Genomic DNA, 14,638 nt, shown 5'->3' on the forward strand with positions numbered 1-14,638 from the left:
CGTGTCCTCACTGTTAAGCATACACTCGGGGTACCTTCCCGCTGTTATGGACTAGGGCATCACGTTTCAGAGTTTAAAAGAAGTCACTTCACAACTAACAAAAATTCTGTCAAATTAGCATGACTATATAAAACATATTTCTTCTCTCATGACCCTCTTTTTGGCTTCCTATCTGATTCATATTTTACCCTTAAAGTCACAGTTCTAGGCAGCGCTTTGCAGCACGCTCAGTTCTCTTTTGATTATTTAACATAAGCTCGTTCCAATCTTTTATCTTGTCTGGGCTTAAGGACTTTTTACTCCTGGAATAGAATAACTTTCATTCGAACTCAATACTGCACTTTACCTGTTTTTGCTTACTTTCCGGTGTTGTTTCATGGTAGCTTAATTCTCTTTTCTTGATAATATTACAATGTTCTAGAATTTGATGTTTTCCTTTTTTCAGCCTTGAGAAAGCCCCGGCCAAATAGCCACAGGGGGCGAAACACGTGTTGGCTGATTCTTTTTATCCTGATCCTTCTTATCACCATTCTGGATATAGTTTTGCCTTGAAAAACGTATGACACTCTTACTTTGGAACCACAACGCTATCAAAAGAATGTAATAAATACAAGTTTAATTTGCTTCAACCACGACGTTGTGTGCATCTTCTGTTTTAATGACCTCCTTAATGAGGCTTTTGGATCTACAAGCTTGATTTAAATTAAGAAAATCAGAGTTGGGACTTTACCTTCAGTTTGCATTATATTTTTCCCCCTTGGAGGACGTGGGTCCTTGTCCTCCGGCAAAGTCCCCACATTCGCTTTACGATCTAGGCATTTTACGCAGGAAGACAGTGACTTTAGACCCTCTCCATCTTTGGAGTCAGTTTTGCTTATTAAAAGATGTAAGTGGCATTCAGTCATACAAAATGTTTCGCAAATAACATAGGAACGGGCTAAGCACAGCCAAGTGTATTTCCTAGCTCTATGAATAATTTAGCATAAACATATACAAGTGTCACATAGGATGTGTGGATTTCGGTTAGTATCATGTGTTGAAGAGGCATCTAATTACTAATGTTGAGAAAACTGCATCTTATCGAACAGAAACAAGTCCAGCCCAGGTGTTTTCTATATTAGGCTGTGAGCATATTCTGCGTTACTCTGAGAAATTATCAATCTCAATGTGATTGAAGGGGTCTATTAAGCCATTTTGTCACATTTAAACAGATGGATCGCATGAGAGACGTGTGTCTGCAGGAATATGTAAACAAAGCAAACAAAGTAAATAATTCATCTATACTGTAGGACAGGACTTGTTTCCACTGTTACAAAGTGGCAAATTTAGAAAGACATGTAACTCCCCTAATGTATGAAAAATGTAAAAATGGGGTAGCCAACATGAAAATGTTAAGGCCCACATAAGGAGTAGTTTATTAAGAGAACCGATAATTCCGATCTTCTGAGTTACTCTAGTGCTGGGACAATACCTCAAGGGGCTTCTACACTGCACCAATACAAGCTGGAACTTGACAATTCACTTAGAAACGGGGACTAATGGGAGGGGCAGATTTACTGCAAAGCCCTGGTACTTTGGCTTCTTTGGACAGCCAGAGTCCTGGGGGAAGGGTCCAGATCTATGGTGGTATCATTTCTCGTAATCCCAATGGGCCCGTTAACTCTTAATGGGAAATGATAAACAATTCCTAATGGCCCCTAAATGTCTGAGTGAGTGGAAAATTAAAACTGCTAATTTTACAGCATGCAGACTACAATGTATAGCAAAAATTGACAAATTACTTCATATACACTAAGTACAATATTCTAGTCATTTGCTTTTATTTAGCAGTGCACACTATTCTGGGAGTTGTAATCTTTCTTATAACGGGAGTTCATTGATTTTGCCATATTAAGTAAATACGTACAACTCCAAACACTATTGCTATATAAATACAATTTTAGTCACATACCCAAAGCAACAATATTTGGAATTGTTAGAGATACCCCTCTGGAGTCTATGAAGCAGAAATGTTATTCGGAAGCAACGTAGGCCAGACAAGGTTTAAAACATTTGAAAAACAAAAGAATGAAACACAATTTAGCTGTATAGGACTGCTGCACAATTCCACTGAAAGGTAATCAATTAAACGTTCTAATACCAAGTATAGGAATGTATTTTCACATAACTGTGGCAGTATGAAAACATTCGAATCTCGTAGTTCTGAAGGACATCTGCAGGCAGGGTGCTACATACATATCAGGTGAATCATTAAGACTTGCAGCATAGATAACAACAAACCTGTGTGATTATTCGAGTTATTTCTCCTGTCTGACAGTGCCTTCTTGATGTCCTCCAGGACATTGTTCAAATAATGGGATTTTTTCTGATTTTCTCTTTCTGCTGCTAATAGTCTCTGCCGAAGTTCAAGGAAGTCCTTTTGATACTCATCTACTCCATTTCCTAAAACAGAACAACACATTTTAAAATGATTTGTGTGCAACAATACTTTGTGTGTGCTGCTGCAGTTTCAACAAGTGGCGTTCAAACTTCTAATATGAGAGCTGCCTAGAACAGTTATGCATACTGTTGCACTGTGCACCAGCCTAGTGGTGTAATTGGCACTACTGCAGAACACTCTCTGTAGTAGAACCCTGTACGTGACCGTAATCAAAACACAAGGATTCCTTTGCTCATATTGTACAGGTGGTATTTTTCATTACTTGTGGAATATGGGACACTTGAGTTTATATGTCCAGTGGGAAACACAAGGGAAATTGTAATGGTTAAATCAAAAAAAAGTTAAAACTAATGGAGTTATTAGGCACCAATAAACAGCTTCCGTATATAATTAAGGGCAGGAAAACTATTAATTTGATAAACTTTAATTGCTCAGTGCATCAGAAAGTAACATAAAATATACACCTTACTTTACTGGCTGTCTAAATTAGAATGATCCACTACTCTTGAAACCAGCAATCATATGTTTTAATAGACAGCAATGCCATTACAAAAAAGCCCACTAGATGCTTAAAAGGCATTTAAAGAAATGTACAAGGTGAACAAAGAGTGCGTAGTACTAATTTTCAGTTGTATAGATTGATACTTAGCAGATTTAAGCCCCTGTGGATGAGGGAGAAGTGAAAAAAGTAGAGGCCAAATCCATGACCATCATTTACGCATCCCTTCCAATCCCTAGTAAAGGGCTGGAATATTTTCCAAAAGGTAGGCACGAAATGATCTACTCCTACTCTCTCCAATATTGGAACATGCAGGGCCAACATAGATAAGAGCTCATGAGCACCAGATACCATGGAGTTGACTGTATTATTTCACATGTGGTATGTTTTACTACTGCCGAACTTCAATGATAACTGGGCAAAGTGATTCTTAATATCACATATCAAATTTGTCTAAATCTGTTAATATGTAATACCTATGGTTTAGGAGTAAAGCTATTTTCAGTTTATAAGAGGAATCTGTAATCAGTAGCTCTGAAAAATGGGATTACCGATACTCAGTAAAATGCCTAAATGATTTTACTTTTAAGATAAAACAATTCCTTACAATACCCTAGTGACTAGTCTCTGTAAAGCTTAAATGGAGTTAGAAACCACCACCATTGTAAAGCTCGAGTTCAGTTGATAGATTATTGATATAACGTACAAACTGATTATACCCAATAAAGCAACTTCAGACCAAACGCTATACACTGGGGTAGACCTTCAAACACTAGCCAAACCTTCTATAGTTTTATATTTACGTTTGTTAAGCCCCACATTAGAGAGTTCATTCAGAGGTGGCAATAGGTACCTCAGTTTAGTTTACTATTGAATGCAACTACTACATATGTAGTCTCTTTAGTGTGGTGTAATTAGTGACTTCTAACATACCAGACACACTTTAGAGTTGTCTTCCAAAAATTCGTGATGTTAGTCATCTCCTAATAGTTTTCCAATTTACAAGTGGTGTATTCTGCAAGGGCATTCATTCAAACACGATGCAGGCCACAAAGAGGCTAATTCAGGATGACAGTGTCATCTACAAGCATTGCTAGTGCCAATGGAAACATCTTCAGTCACAGATGTGTTCAAGGTTATGGGCAAATTAAATAGACACATATTTAAGTATAAAAGAACAATGGTCCTAATATGTGCCACTGCTTCAGGTGATAAGTGGGGATCTTATTGTGCTCAATAGTTTTGCTCACTGGAGCTCTCAAAATTGGATCAAATCCAATTTTAAAATCTACAAAAGAGCACTAGAGTAGGGTTCTTTTTGGTGAGAGCCTGGTGTGAGCAAAACTTTTCAAAACACTGCAGTCTTCCAAAATCTAAGCAGAGAGACCAGCACTATGTCTTTTTAATAAGCCTGTTTTTGTAAATGTTAAGCATTAAACATGAGGGGTACTATGGTTGATCAGGCTTATTAAACATTAAACAACACGTCATACTATGCTTCCACATCAGGCTTTAAAAATAACCACAGTTACACATATATGCACAGCTCTACTTACTCTCGAATAGGCTGTGTCCTGCCTCCATGCAAACGGCTGCATACCTCCACTAGCTAGTCTGGAGCCAGAGCAGGATAGGCAGGAAACCTGTGCACTTCAAAGGTAAACCTCTAGAGGCTTCTCCCACTTCAGAGGAAGGCAAGGGTACAAATATTGGACCTCAGACAACAACTCATCAGTACACATCTGCCCCTGTGGACTCTGCCAGAAAGAAGGACTGCTGTGCTGCTGAAAGAACTGCCATTCTGCTGGACTGCTGCCCTTAAGGATTGCTGCTTGTGGTGCTGACCTACTGCCTGCTGCCCTCTTACTTGGATGAGAAGGACAGGACCAGCATCTGTTGAACCCAGGACGACTCCAAGGCTAAATATCTTGCCTCCTGACTACAGCCTCAGGGACATAACGCTCCAACAACCTTGAACCTAGCACCTGAACTCTGCCATCTACAGGTCCTACCAGGCCAAGTGGTCCCACCCAAGTCCTGGACCCTTGAAAGTGGAAATGGAGGTGCTTTACCAGCCCATCTGTAGAGCCAGGAGAACTGATGCATTTCCTCTGCAACAGGGCGCAACCCCAAGCAGAACCGATGCATCGCTTTTGCTGCAAGGATGCTTCCAGTGCAAGGACTCTGTATCGACTTGGCAGTCAGTATTGGAACTGCTGATGTGTGACGCCTTCCTGATGCAGGTCCTCACATCACAAATCTCTCGTCAACTGCAACCTCAACCATCATGCAGGTTCTCACATTAAGGCCTCACAGAGCCTTGGAACCAACGCATTTCCTCGGCTGCACAACACATCTTAAATGCCAGACTTTGCATCACAAGCCCTTGTCAATGGGCTCATCTTTACAATGCAGGACCACACACCACAGTCTTGCAGCTTCTTTGAACCGATGCAGTGCCTAGGCTGCAAAATGCACAATGCATCCTTAGTGCAGAACCTTTAAAGGCTACCCAACAAGGATTCAAGGTACTCTTGTTCTGCTGGCCTAGCTGGGTCCCTGTACCCGACCCATGCTCCTTCACTGTTGGACTGAACCTGTGACTTTGTCCAGGTCCAGAGCGGCCAGATATGTGTTTTTTTGGTGCTATTTTCACTGTAATCTTTAGACTTGCATACCTCTGATTCAATTGATTGGATTTTTATCATTTTGGTGTTGTTTTATTCATTAGAAGTTGATGTATGTTTATTAATTGGTGTGGGATTTTTCTTATGCCGTGTTTTCACTTTTTTATGGTTGTAGGTGCTGCATAAGTACTTTAAACATTGCCTCCAAGTTGAGCATGACTGCTCTATGCCAAGCTACCAGACGGTTGTGCATAGGATAATTTTGGATTTGCTTGTGCCTCACCCTGACAAGGACAGTGGTTGCTGCTCGAGTAGGGTTTATCACTTTAACCAGTAACCCAATTTCTTACACCACGACCTTAGTCTGGTCTTTACACTGGATTCTCAGAGACTAAAGCAAATAATTCAAGTTATTCTGCCCTACTCAGGATTCATACTGGGCTCTTGGCACTGCATTCTCAAGCCTGAATAAAATTATCTCCACTGTATGTCAACTTATAACCTCAGGTTGTAATTCTACAATACGATCTCCAATTGCCCTACAATGGGAAAGTGCTAGGGGTAAAACTCTGAGAACACAATATGTTAAAGCTTAAAACAAACTGAACTTTGTCCTGAGATAACATATGGGACATTACAGGTTCCAGAGGGAGATGATGATTATCATCTTCTGACTCTCCTTCCCATGCTACAACTCAAAAGAAGACTGATACCATGTTCAAATTGGAAACTAAAGCACCAGAATGTGAACTATGGCTGGCATATTAAGTGTTGCATCAGGAGGGGACAAAATGCCAGTGTTTATCCTGAACAATGAGCAGGCACTGTAATGTGACTATTTCGATGCTATAAAATACATGTAAAAGAACTTTCCAATTATCTTCTTTATTTACCAAGTTTACTTTCACTCTTAACTATGCCTTGACTTCTGCTGTCCTGGTACATCTGCTACCCTACTCATGGCAACTGACAAAGCTCAAATAAGTAGATAACCCAGGCTATAAACTAGTGCTTCGTGGTTTTGGACTAACAGCTAGTGATGTATTGAGGGACGTTATGGGGTTTCAAATTGCAGCTAGTGCCGGATGAATGCTTTGTATTGTGCTGTATGTTGAAGGTGGGCTGCCAAAGTGGCCAGGTGACTCAGTAATTTAAAGCTTGCTCCCGACATCTAGGGATCTGCAGGTCACTCACTAGTTTCAATTCTGGCAAAGCTAATCTAGTCTAAGTCTGATACATCTGTGTCATTACATTGATAATTGTAGCAGTTGTTAATTACAGAGCTTAGGTTTGGCAGAGTTGTAGTTATTATTATAGTTATTACTATTACTAGTATAACATTTGGTCTAAGCAGCTGAAAATGATGCAGGCAGCTGAATTTATCGATTAAAAAACACTAGCCTAATCTTTTATTTCCCAAGATGTTAAACGTTAACATTTGAGTTAATGGTTACAAGACAATACTATTAGTCCTGGTTGAGAGCAGCAGAAAAATTCAGCCAACCAGAGGGCTTCTTTCCCTTTTTCAAATGCTCCCTCTATACATGATCAGCTAACACATATACTTAATACTAACATTCATTACATGCAAAACGGACAGCTATACTGGTCACACTTTGTGACTGTTTTTTTTGCGGCCAGTAAAGAATTTTAAAAAATGACCTATGTACTTATCGGTCAGTTCTTTAATTTTTTAATCGTAGTGGGTCAGAATCTGACCCACCTCAGGAACATTATTGAAGTAGGTTGCAAGTTGCAAATCTATGCCATTGAAGGGCATTACATTGATGGTGGCCTGCTGGGGTCAGCAGGCCACCATGTGTGTGATTGCTCTTAAATAAAACAAACGTCCTTAAAGGAAATGGGCCTATGTTAAAAAAAGGGTTTCTTTGTTTTTTTTAAGTTTGTCCAAGAGGTAGCAGTGGTCCAAAGGACCACTGCCTAGTCTTCAAAAAACTTTTTTTCTTTACATCCACAAAGGGGGCCGGAGTCTCCTTGGATCCATTTCCTTTTGCAAATTCATTACCACCCACTTTCAGGTGTCTGTAAAATTTCAATAATGGACAATTTAGGTTGAAAATAGTGATAAATAGGATACCGATTGAGTTTTGGAAGGGGTGCCTATAACAATCCTCTTCCACATACTGAATCAGACTCCTAAAATGGGCTCAGTACATAGAAAAAGCATTTTAATGGTTGCAAGTAACAAATAGGACAGTTTGTGACCATTAAAATGGTAAGTATTTATGGCTCAAAGCTGGGAGTCATAGGAGTGAAAATATGCTGACATTTTCGTTCTGCTGTCCTTTGTGTGTTTTCTTATACACAAATCCATGCTAAGGTTTGAATAGGAAATTTGATACTCCCTTTTCCAAGCTTTTACCAGTCGCAATCCCCCAAAAGTTTCATAATTGGCAAAAATACTTTTTGTTCTGGAAAGATTGTGCTGGTGCTTTAGTGGGTCAAATGTATAAGAAAATTCAGAAAAAGAATTTGCTATAAAACTAATGCCCTAATATATTCTACTTCCTCCTCTTTCTTCCTCTCTCTTTCATGATGTCTCCCTCTGTATTGTTTGCACGAAGAGCTTTCAGGAATCCGGACAATCACTTTTGTAATAAATTTAAATTAAAGTGGCCAAAATGTAAAAAGCATTGCACTATGTTAATGCAGCAGGAATGGTAACCTTTGTTGACCAATGGAAAAATTAGCAAGACAAATAAATGAATCTGTCACCCATCATAAATCCACTCCATTAATTTTAGATCTGTCTTCAAAGAAGCAGCCAGGCCTCTAAAAAAATTCAAACTGACTACAGTCTCATCCGAAGCAGCTCACTTCTACAATATGTCTTTAATTCAGGAGGGACTCGCAATCAAATTTACCCGACGGCTCACGAAAATATGAAAATAGGCTAGCGGAAGCGGCTAGGGTATAAATTGAGGTCATGGACAGAGGCCATTGGGAGCCTTATTGTAGACAACGGAAGCATTAAATAACAGATTGCATTAGATATTTTTAATTATTTAAAGCACCTGATTACCATAATAAACAGTAACAATTGGCCTGCACAAACTAACCAACAAGACAATAAAGATGAAAAAAATGAATGACTCTTTTCAAATCAAAAAGCCAGCAACAATAATTAGTAGATTTGATCTGTGGCACTGGAAAAGGGTTATTCCAAAAAATCATTATGTTTGTGTGAAACTGTTTTTGGGCTTGGAAGCCTTACAGATAGCTACAGATCAAAATGAAGGGCAAAGGAGATACTTAAACCCCCTAAATGCAAAGACCTGTTGCTGAGATTGCTCAAGAAAGAGTTACAAAGCATTGAAGATGGACTCTACATATTGTTCCAAATGACTCAGATTCCAACTTGGAATGTTTGCCTCAAATTACATTTTATGCAACAGCAGTGTTGTATGAGGGGTGTGCATTACCTGAATGTTCTATCGAGATTAACGGATACTTTGTCTTTTTGTACCAAGAGCACTAAGACCCCCTCATGAATGACAGTAATTACAAAACTCTTACTTTTAAGAGCTATGCATCAAATGTTTTCCTTTCACCCTCCAGATTACAGATGTCATGGTTTACGTAAGAACGGAGTGGTACCCCAAACATATTGTGAACACATTATCCCTAGAGCAAAAGCAATAAACAATCATCTCAATCTGAACTTGAACTGGTTTACCTTTTGGTCAATGAACGGTCCACTCCTGTGGGCGCATTGAAACCATTACCTCTTGCTTAGGGAATTTTAGAAGGTTTATTAACTTTCGACTTGGCACTTCCAGTAGATATCTAGGTGTATCGTTATGATGTCCTGACACTCAACACTTTTCAGCAATCATATGAGGAGATCTGGTTCACTTCCAGATTATCCCATGCACTTCCCTGCATCAGGTACAATACATTTCATGTGTAGTTGATGCAATAACTTCATGTTCAGTGTGACTTTGTTGTTCCATTATGAAATAGATTTTATACGACTTTAGAAGGTATGCTTGTATTTAAATGATTAGTCAAATAGGGCCAAGCCCTTCTGTACAACTTTTGACCGTCAAAGCAAATAGTTGCAGCTCATCAGTAGAAAGTGTACATATATAGGAAACTTGAATCAAGTGAAACATTTAGGAAGCTTGTCCATCACTATACATGGTAATTTGAAGACAAGAATACATGTTAAAAGTCATACTTCTGTATTTGGTTAAAGCCAAAGACAGGTTAAGAAGAGTACAGCTTAGGATATCTTCATCATTAAAAACAAGGTAGTGTCAGGATTATGATTGTTATAGTCAATACACCTACACCTGTTGTAATTCTCTGGGACAAATATACTAAACTGAGCTTTTTGATATCTATATTGGTAACCTTGGTGTTGACTATTCATAGCAAAGGGTAAATGGCAGACATGGTATCATTGTATCTATTGCATTTATAAAAATCCATTTGTACACCTAACCTCCTCCCATCCCATACCCCTTTAAACATCTCAGCACACTTAAACTCCACCCCTCCATGAACCCTAAAAATCCCTCATCACCCTAAAACCAGCCATACATGACCCATAAGAAATTCCCATCACCCTTCTCTACTGATCACTGAAAACAAACTCAAAAAGCCCTTTTCTACATGTAAAATCCACGCATCCCCGAAACCTTAAAACCCCTCACCACCCTAATCTCCAGGCCACCCTGAACCCTAAAATCTTCTCACTGCCCCAGCTCCTACCCATAATTGAACCTTAAAAACCCTCACAAGACCTAAACTCCGACATTCATGAACTCTAAAAATCCTCACCCACCCCCGGAACTGAAAACAGCTCACACATCTAAACTCCATTCATCGCTGAAACCTGAAAACCCCTCACCAACCCAACACCCCGCCCATCTCTGAACCCTAAATACCACTTTCCATGCCCGCAGTCCAGTTGATCCAGACTCCTAAAAGCCCCTCATCTCCCTAAACATTACCCGTCCCTGAATCCAAAAGGCCACAGTCGTCTTAAACTCCACCAAAGTTCAACGTAATTTTGGATTTTTCCTTAAAATTATCTTTCCTTTAAAATGTTTCTTTTTCTATTTGTTTGTAGTTCCTCAAAATTTTCTTTCCTTAAATTTGGTTTTCCGTGACTTTGTTTCTCCCAATGTCAGTTTTCCATTAATTTACACACATCACTCTCCAATGCCATGTGATTTAGCACTCAAATGTCTGATGATTTCTGAAAATTTGCAAATTTTTGTCTTGAAAACACACCTTTCAATTTTGGTAAACATATACTAATTAACTCAACGAAACAAAAAGGTTAGCATTTATTAGGTTAGGCTGCACACAGGAGTGCTACTTAGAGGTAAGCTAGAGATGTACTAGTGGCTCAGGAGCGACTTGTTGGAGAAGCCTGGTTGAATTTGATAATATTTAACAAACTTCTAAAGGGAGTGTTTGTTATCACTATTATCAGGATAAAGCCTCTACTGCTGTTAAGTTGTGTATGTTCCTTTTTTCGTTCTGCTGTATTTTCTGTGCAATTCCTTGAATAAAGGTACTATAAAGTCAAATAAACAAAAGCATAAACTATAATAAATTAAATGCTAATAAGGCACTACTATATCCTCCCTTTCCACTTTGCAGAATAAAGCTTCACTAAACAAAGAGCAGGAGGAGTGACACACCCAGACTGCCTACTACTTCCTGCAAGTATAGGGTTGTGGCATAAGGGCATTAATTTTTTTTCTTATCCTCTTCATATCACTCACAGCCTCTGGGTAATGAATTCTGTTAAGGTATATGAAATAAAGGAGACAGGAAAGAAATTGAATTTATCTCGGTAAGATAGGTGTAAAAGGGGGGATTGCCAAAGCCTCTATGTAACAGGCTGCTTTCTGTCTCCTACAGTTGCAAAAGGGAAGAACAATTGTGTCTGCTCAAAAATAGGGTTTTTGTGGAAAGGTGATGGGGCTACACATATAAAACAGGGAACTGTCATATTAGGTATGTTTATAAGAGACTATATTTCATGAGACCTGGAAAAATGAAGAGCAAAGACAACTTTTGAGGATACCTACCATAGGGGATTCCAAAAAGAGACTATATTTCACATTCTATGAAAAAAGGAACACCAAAAGTCTACTTATGAAAACACCTCATTCAAGGAATTCCCAGAGAACACATTTCAAGAATCATAAGACATGGCATCAGACCTTTGAAGTGGAAGACGTCACCAAGAAGGAAAGGTTCACGCAGACAACTGATCATTATAGCACACAGATATGTCACATGATTGCTGTATCAAATCACATTGTTCAGCTGAGTTTTTATGCAGACAACCGCTCAACACACTGAGTAGGTCTCATGTATTACTTTTATTTGCAAAGGCTTCACTTGCACGCAGTTTTCACACAGACAATCTCACAATCATACTCTGTATAATAGGAGTACTTTTTGTAAAACTTACACACATTACTTGCAGGGGAATAACTGCACAATTGGACCCACCTCTGATTATAACTGTTGCACATTTCCTAGTGTCATTTTATTACCTTCATGTATTCACAATATGCTCCTAAATGACAGAAGTATGCACTTTCTTATCCTCTCCAATGCGTTTAGCAACTGCTCAAATCCATGACATAGAACACACATTCACAATACCATTCTTTGGTTATTTCTATTCTATTTGCTTACTTAGTTTCTCATTTTCGAAACCTAATGCCACTATTTCAAGATTATAATGAAGTAAAGCAAATGCCTGGTATGTGGAGACATATTCAACCAGACCCCTCCCCAAGTAACCCTCGGCACACCCCAAAGCCATCAATTGCCAACTCAAACACCTGGACAAAAACAACCTACTAGTCTCCTCCCAATCTGGATTTAGGATCAACCACAACACCGAGACAGCCCTGATCACCGCAACAGATGACATCTGTGCCCTACTCGACAAAGGAGAATCCACCACCTTCATCCTGCTTGACGTCTCCTTCGCCTTTGACATGGTCTCCCACAACACACTTGTCGACTGCCTGAGTCTGATTGGAATAACTGACAATGCACTCAAAAGGATGGCTTCCTTGATTACAGGGTGCATTCACAAAGTCCACATCCCTCCTTCACATCACAAGTAAAGCCCATTATCTGTGGCATTCCCAAGGGCTCATTCCTCAACTCAAAACTCTTCAACATCTACATGACACCTCTTGCTGACATTGTCAGATCACATAAAATCAACATCATCTTCTACGTCAGCAACACATAGCTTGTGCTATCATTCTCCACTGACCCCCCACCTCAAATAAAATGAACTTCCACAACTGCATGAAGAACATCTCAAAATGGATGAAGGACAACTGCCTAAAACTCAAGACAGAGAAGACAGAAGTACTTATCTTCAGCAAACACACAGCCCTCTGGATTGACTCCTGTTTTCCCTCTGAGCTGAGACCCACCCCCAAGCCATAAAACCACACCCCAACCTTGGCATCATCCTAGACAACGACCTCTCCAAGATACGCCAGGCCAACACCATCTCCTCTGCTTGCTTCCACACACTCAGCATGCTCTGTAAAAACTCCAAGTGGCTCTCTACCTACACAAGGAAGACAGTGACTCATGCCCTCATAACCAGCCGACTGGACTAAAGCAACGCACTCTATGGAGGCACCATCACTGAACTCATGCAAAGGCTCCCACCTATCCAGAACGTAGCCACCAGACTGATCCTCAACCGGCCCTAGAGAAACCACATCACCCAGCACCTAAAAGGCCTCCACTGGCTCCCTGTCCAGAAGCTTATAAAGCCCTCCATGACCTAGGACCCACCTACTTGAACCAGCACCTACACTTCCGGTGCCCCCACAGGAACCTCTGCTCCACTCACCTAGCCCCCACACAGATTCCTCGCACTTGCCTCTGCCGCACCTGAGGGCGTGCCTTCTCCCATTGCACCACCAAAGCCTGGAACACTCTCTCCCTCCATCTCTGCCACTCCCCCTCACTGACCGAATTCAGGAAGGGGCTCAAGACCTGGCTCTTCAAATGAGGCCCACATCAAGTGCCTGGATACCCTCACAGGTGATAAGCAGCACCCAACAAATACCCGATTGACTGATTGAATTATAAGGGGGTACTGCAGGTAGACACTAAAAAAAGGTATAGATGACAACACACAGTAATTGGTGCTAATTAGTCTCTCACATGCAGCTAATAACGTTTCTTCTTTCATGTCATTATTCACTCTAGATTTAAGCCCTGTAGTCTCCCTCCATGTAGGATTCCTGTGGTGAGGGTTGGAGGAGACACCACTTCACTGCTCTCCCTGGGCTGGCTAACAGGCAGTTAAGATGAGACTATGGTGGTCATTCTGACCCTGGCGGTCTTTGACCGCCAGGGCGGAGGACCGCGGGAGCACCGCCGACAGGCCGGCGGTGCTCCAATGGGGATTCCGACCGCGGCGGTAAAGCCGCGGTCGGACCGGCACCACTGGCGGGGTCCCGCCAGTGTACCGCGGCCCCATTGAATCCTCCGCGGCGGCGCAGCTTGCTGCACCGCCGCGGGGATTCCGACCCCCCCTACCGCCATCCAGATCCCGGCGGTCGGACCACCGAGATCCGGATGGCGGTTGGGGGGGTCGCGGGGCCCCTGGGGGCCCCTGCAGTGCCCATGCCACTGGCATGGGCATTGCAGGGGCCCCCGTAAGAGGGCCCCTACATGTATTTCACTGTCTGCTGCGCAGACAGTGAAATACGCGACGGGTGCAACTGCACCCGTCGCACAGCTTCCACTCCACCGGCTCGATTCCGAGCCGGCTTCATCGTGGAAGCCTCTTTCCCGCTGGGCTGGCTGGCGGTCTGAAGGCGACCGCCCGCCAGCCCAGCGGGAAAGTCAGAATTACCGCCGCGGTCTTTCGACCGCGGAACGGTAACCTGACGGCGGGACTTTGCCGCCCGCCAAGGTCAGAATGAGGGCCTATGTCTAGCATAACTTTACTTATTTTGCTTCTCCCTTCTAAATGGATTTATTATGTAGTCTATGCAAGCACAAATGAGCAGAACACTGGGGGTATTTTCC

General features: G+C 41.3%; 1 protein-coding gene across 1 annotated transcript in view; it reads right to left on the reverse strand.

The window, feature by feature from the left end:
* MGAT4D (MGAT4 family member D) overlaps positions 1 to 14,638 on the reverse strand; it is a 625,903-nt gene that overhangs the window by 449,965 nt on the left and 161,300 nt on the right. Inside the window, exon 2 of the mRNA XM_069242567.1 lies at positions 2,281 to 2,442. Within this exon, the coding sequence (XP_069098668.1) occupies positions 2,281 to 2,442 (162 nt within the window). The remainder of the gene's footprint in view (positions 1 to 2,280; positions 2,443 to 14,638) is intronic.

Source organism: Pleurodeles waltl, chromosome 1_2 (assembly GCF_031143425.1).
Source record: "Pleurodeles waltl isolate 20211129_DDA chromosome 1_2, aPleWal1.hap1.20221129, whole genome shotgun sequence".
Taxonomy (NCBI): Eukaryota; Metazoa; Chordata; class Amphibia; order Caudata; family Salamandridae; genus Pleurodeles; species Pleurodeles waltl.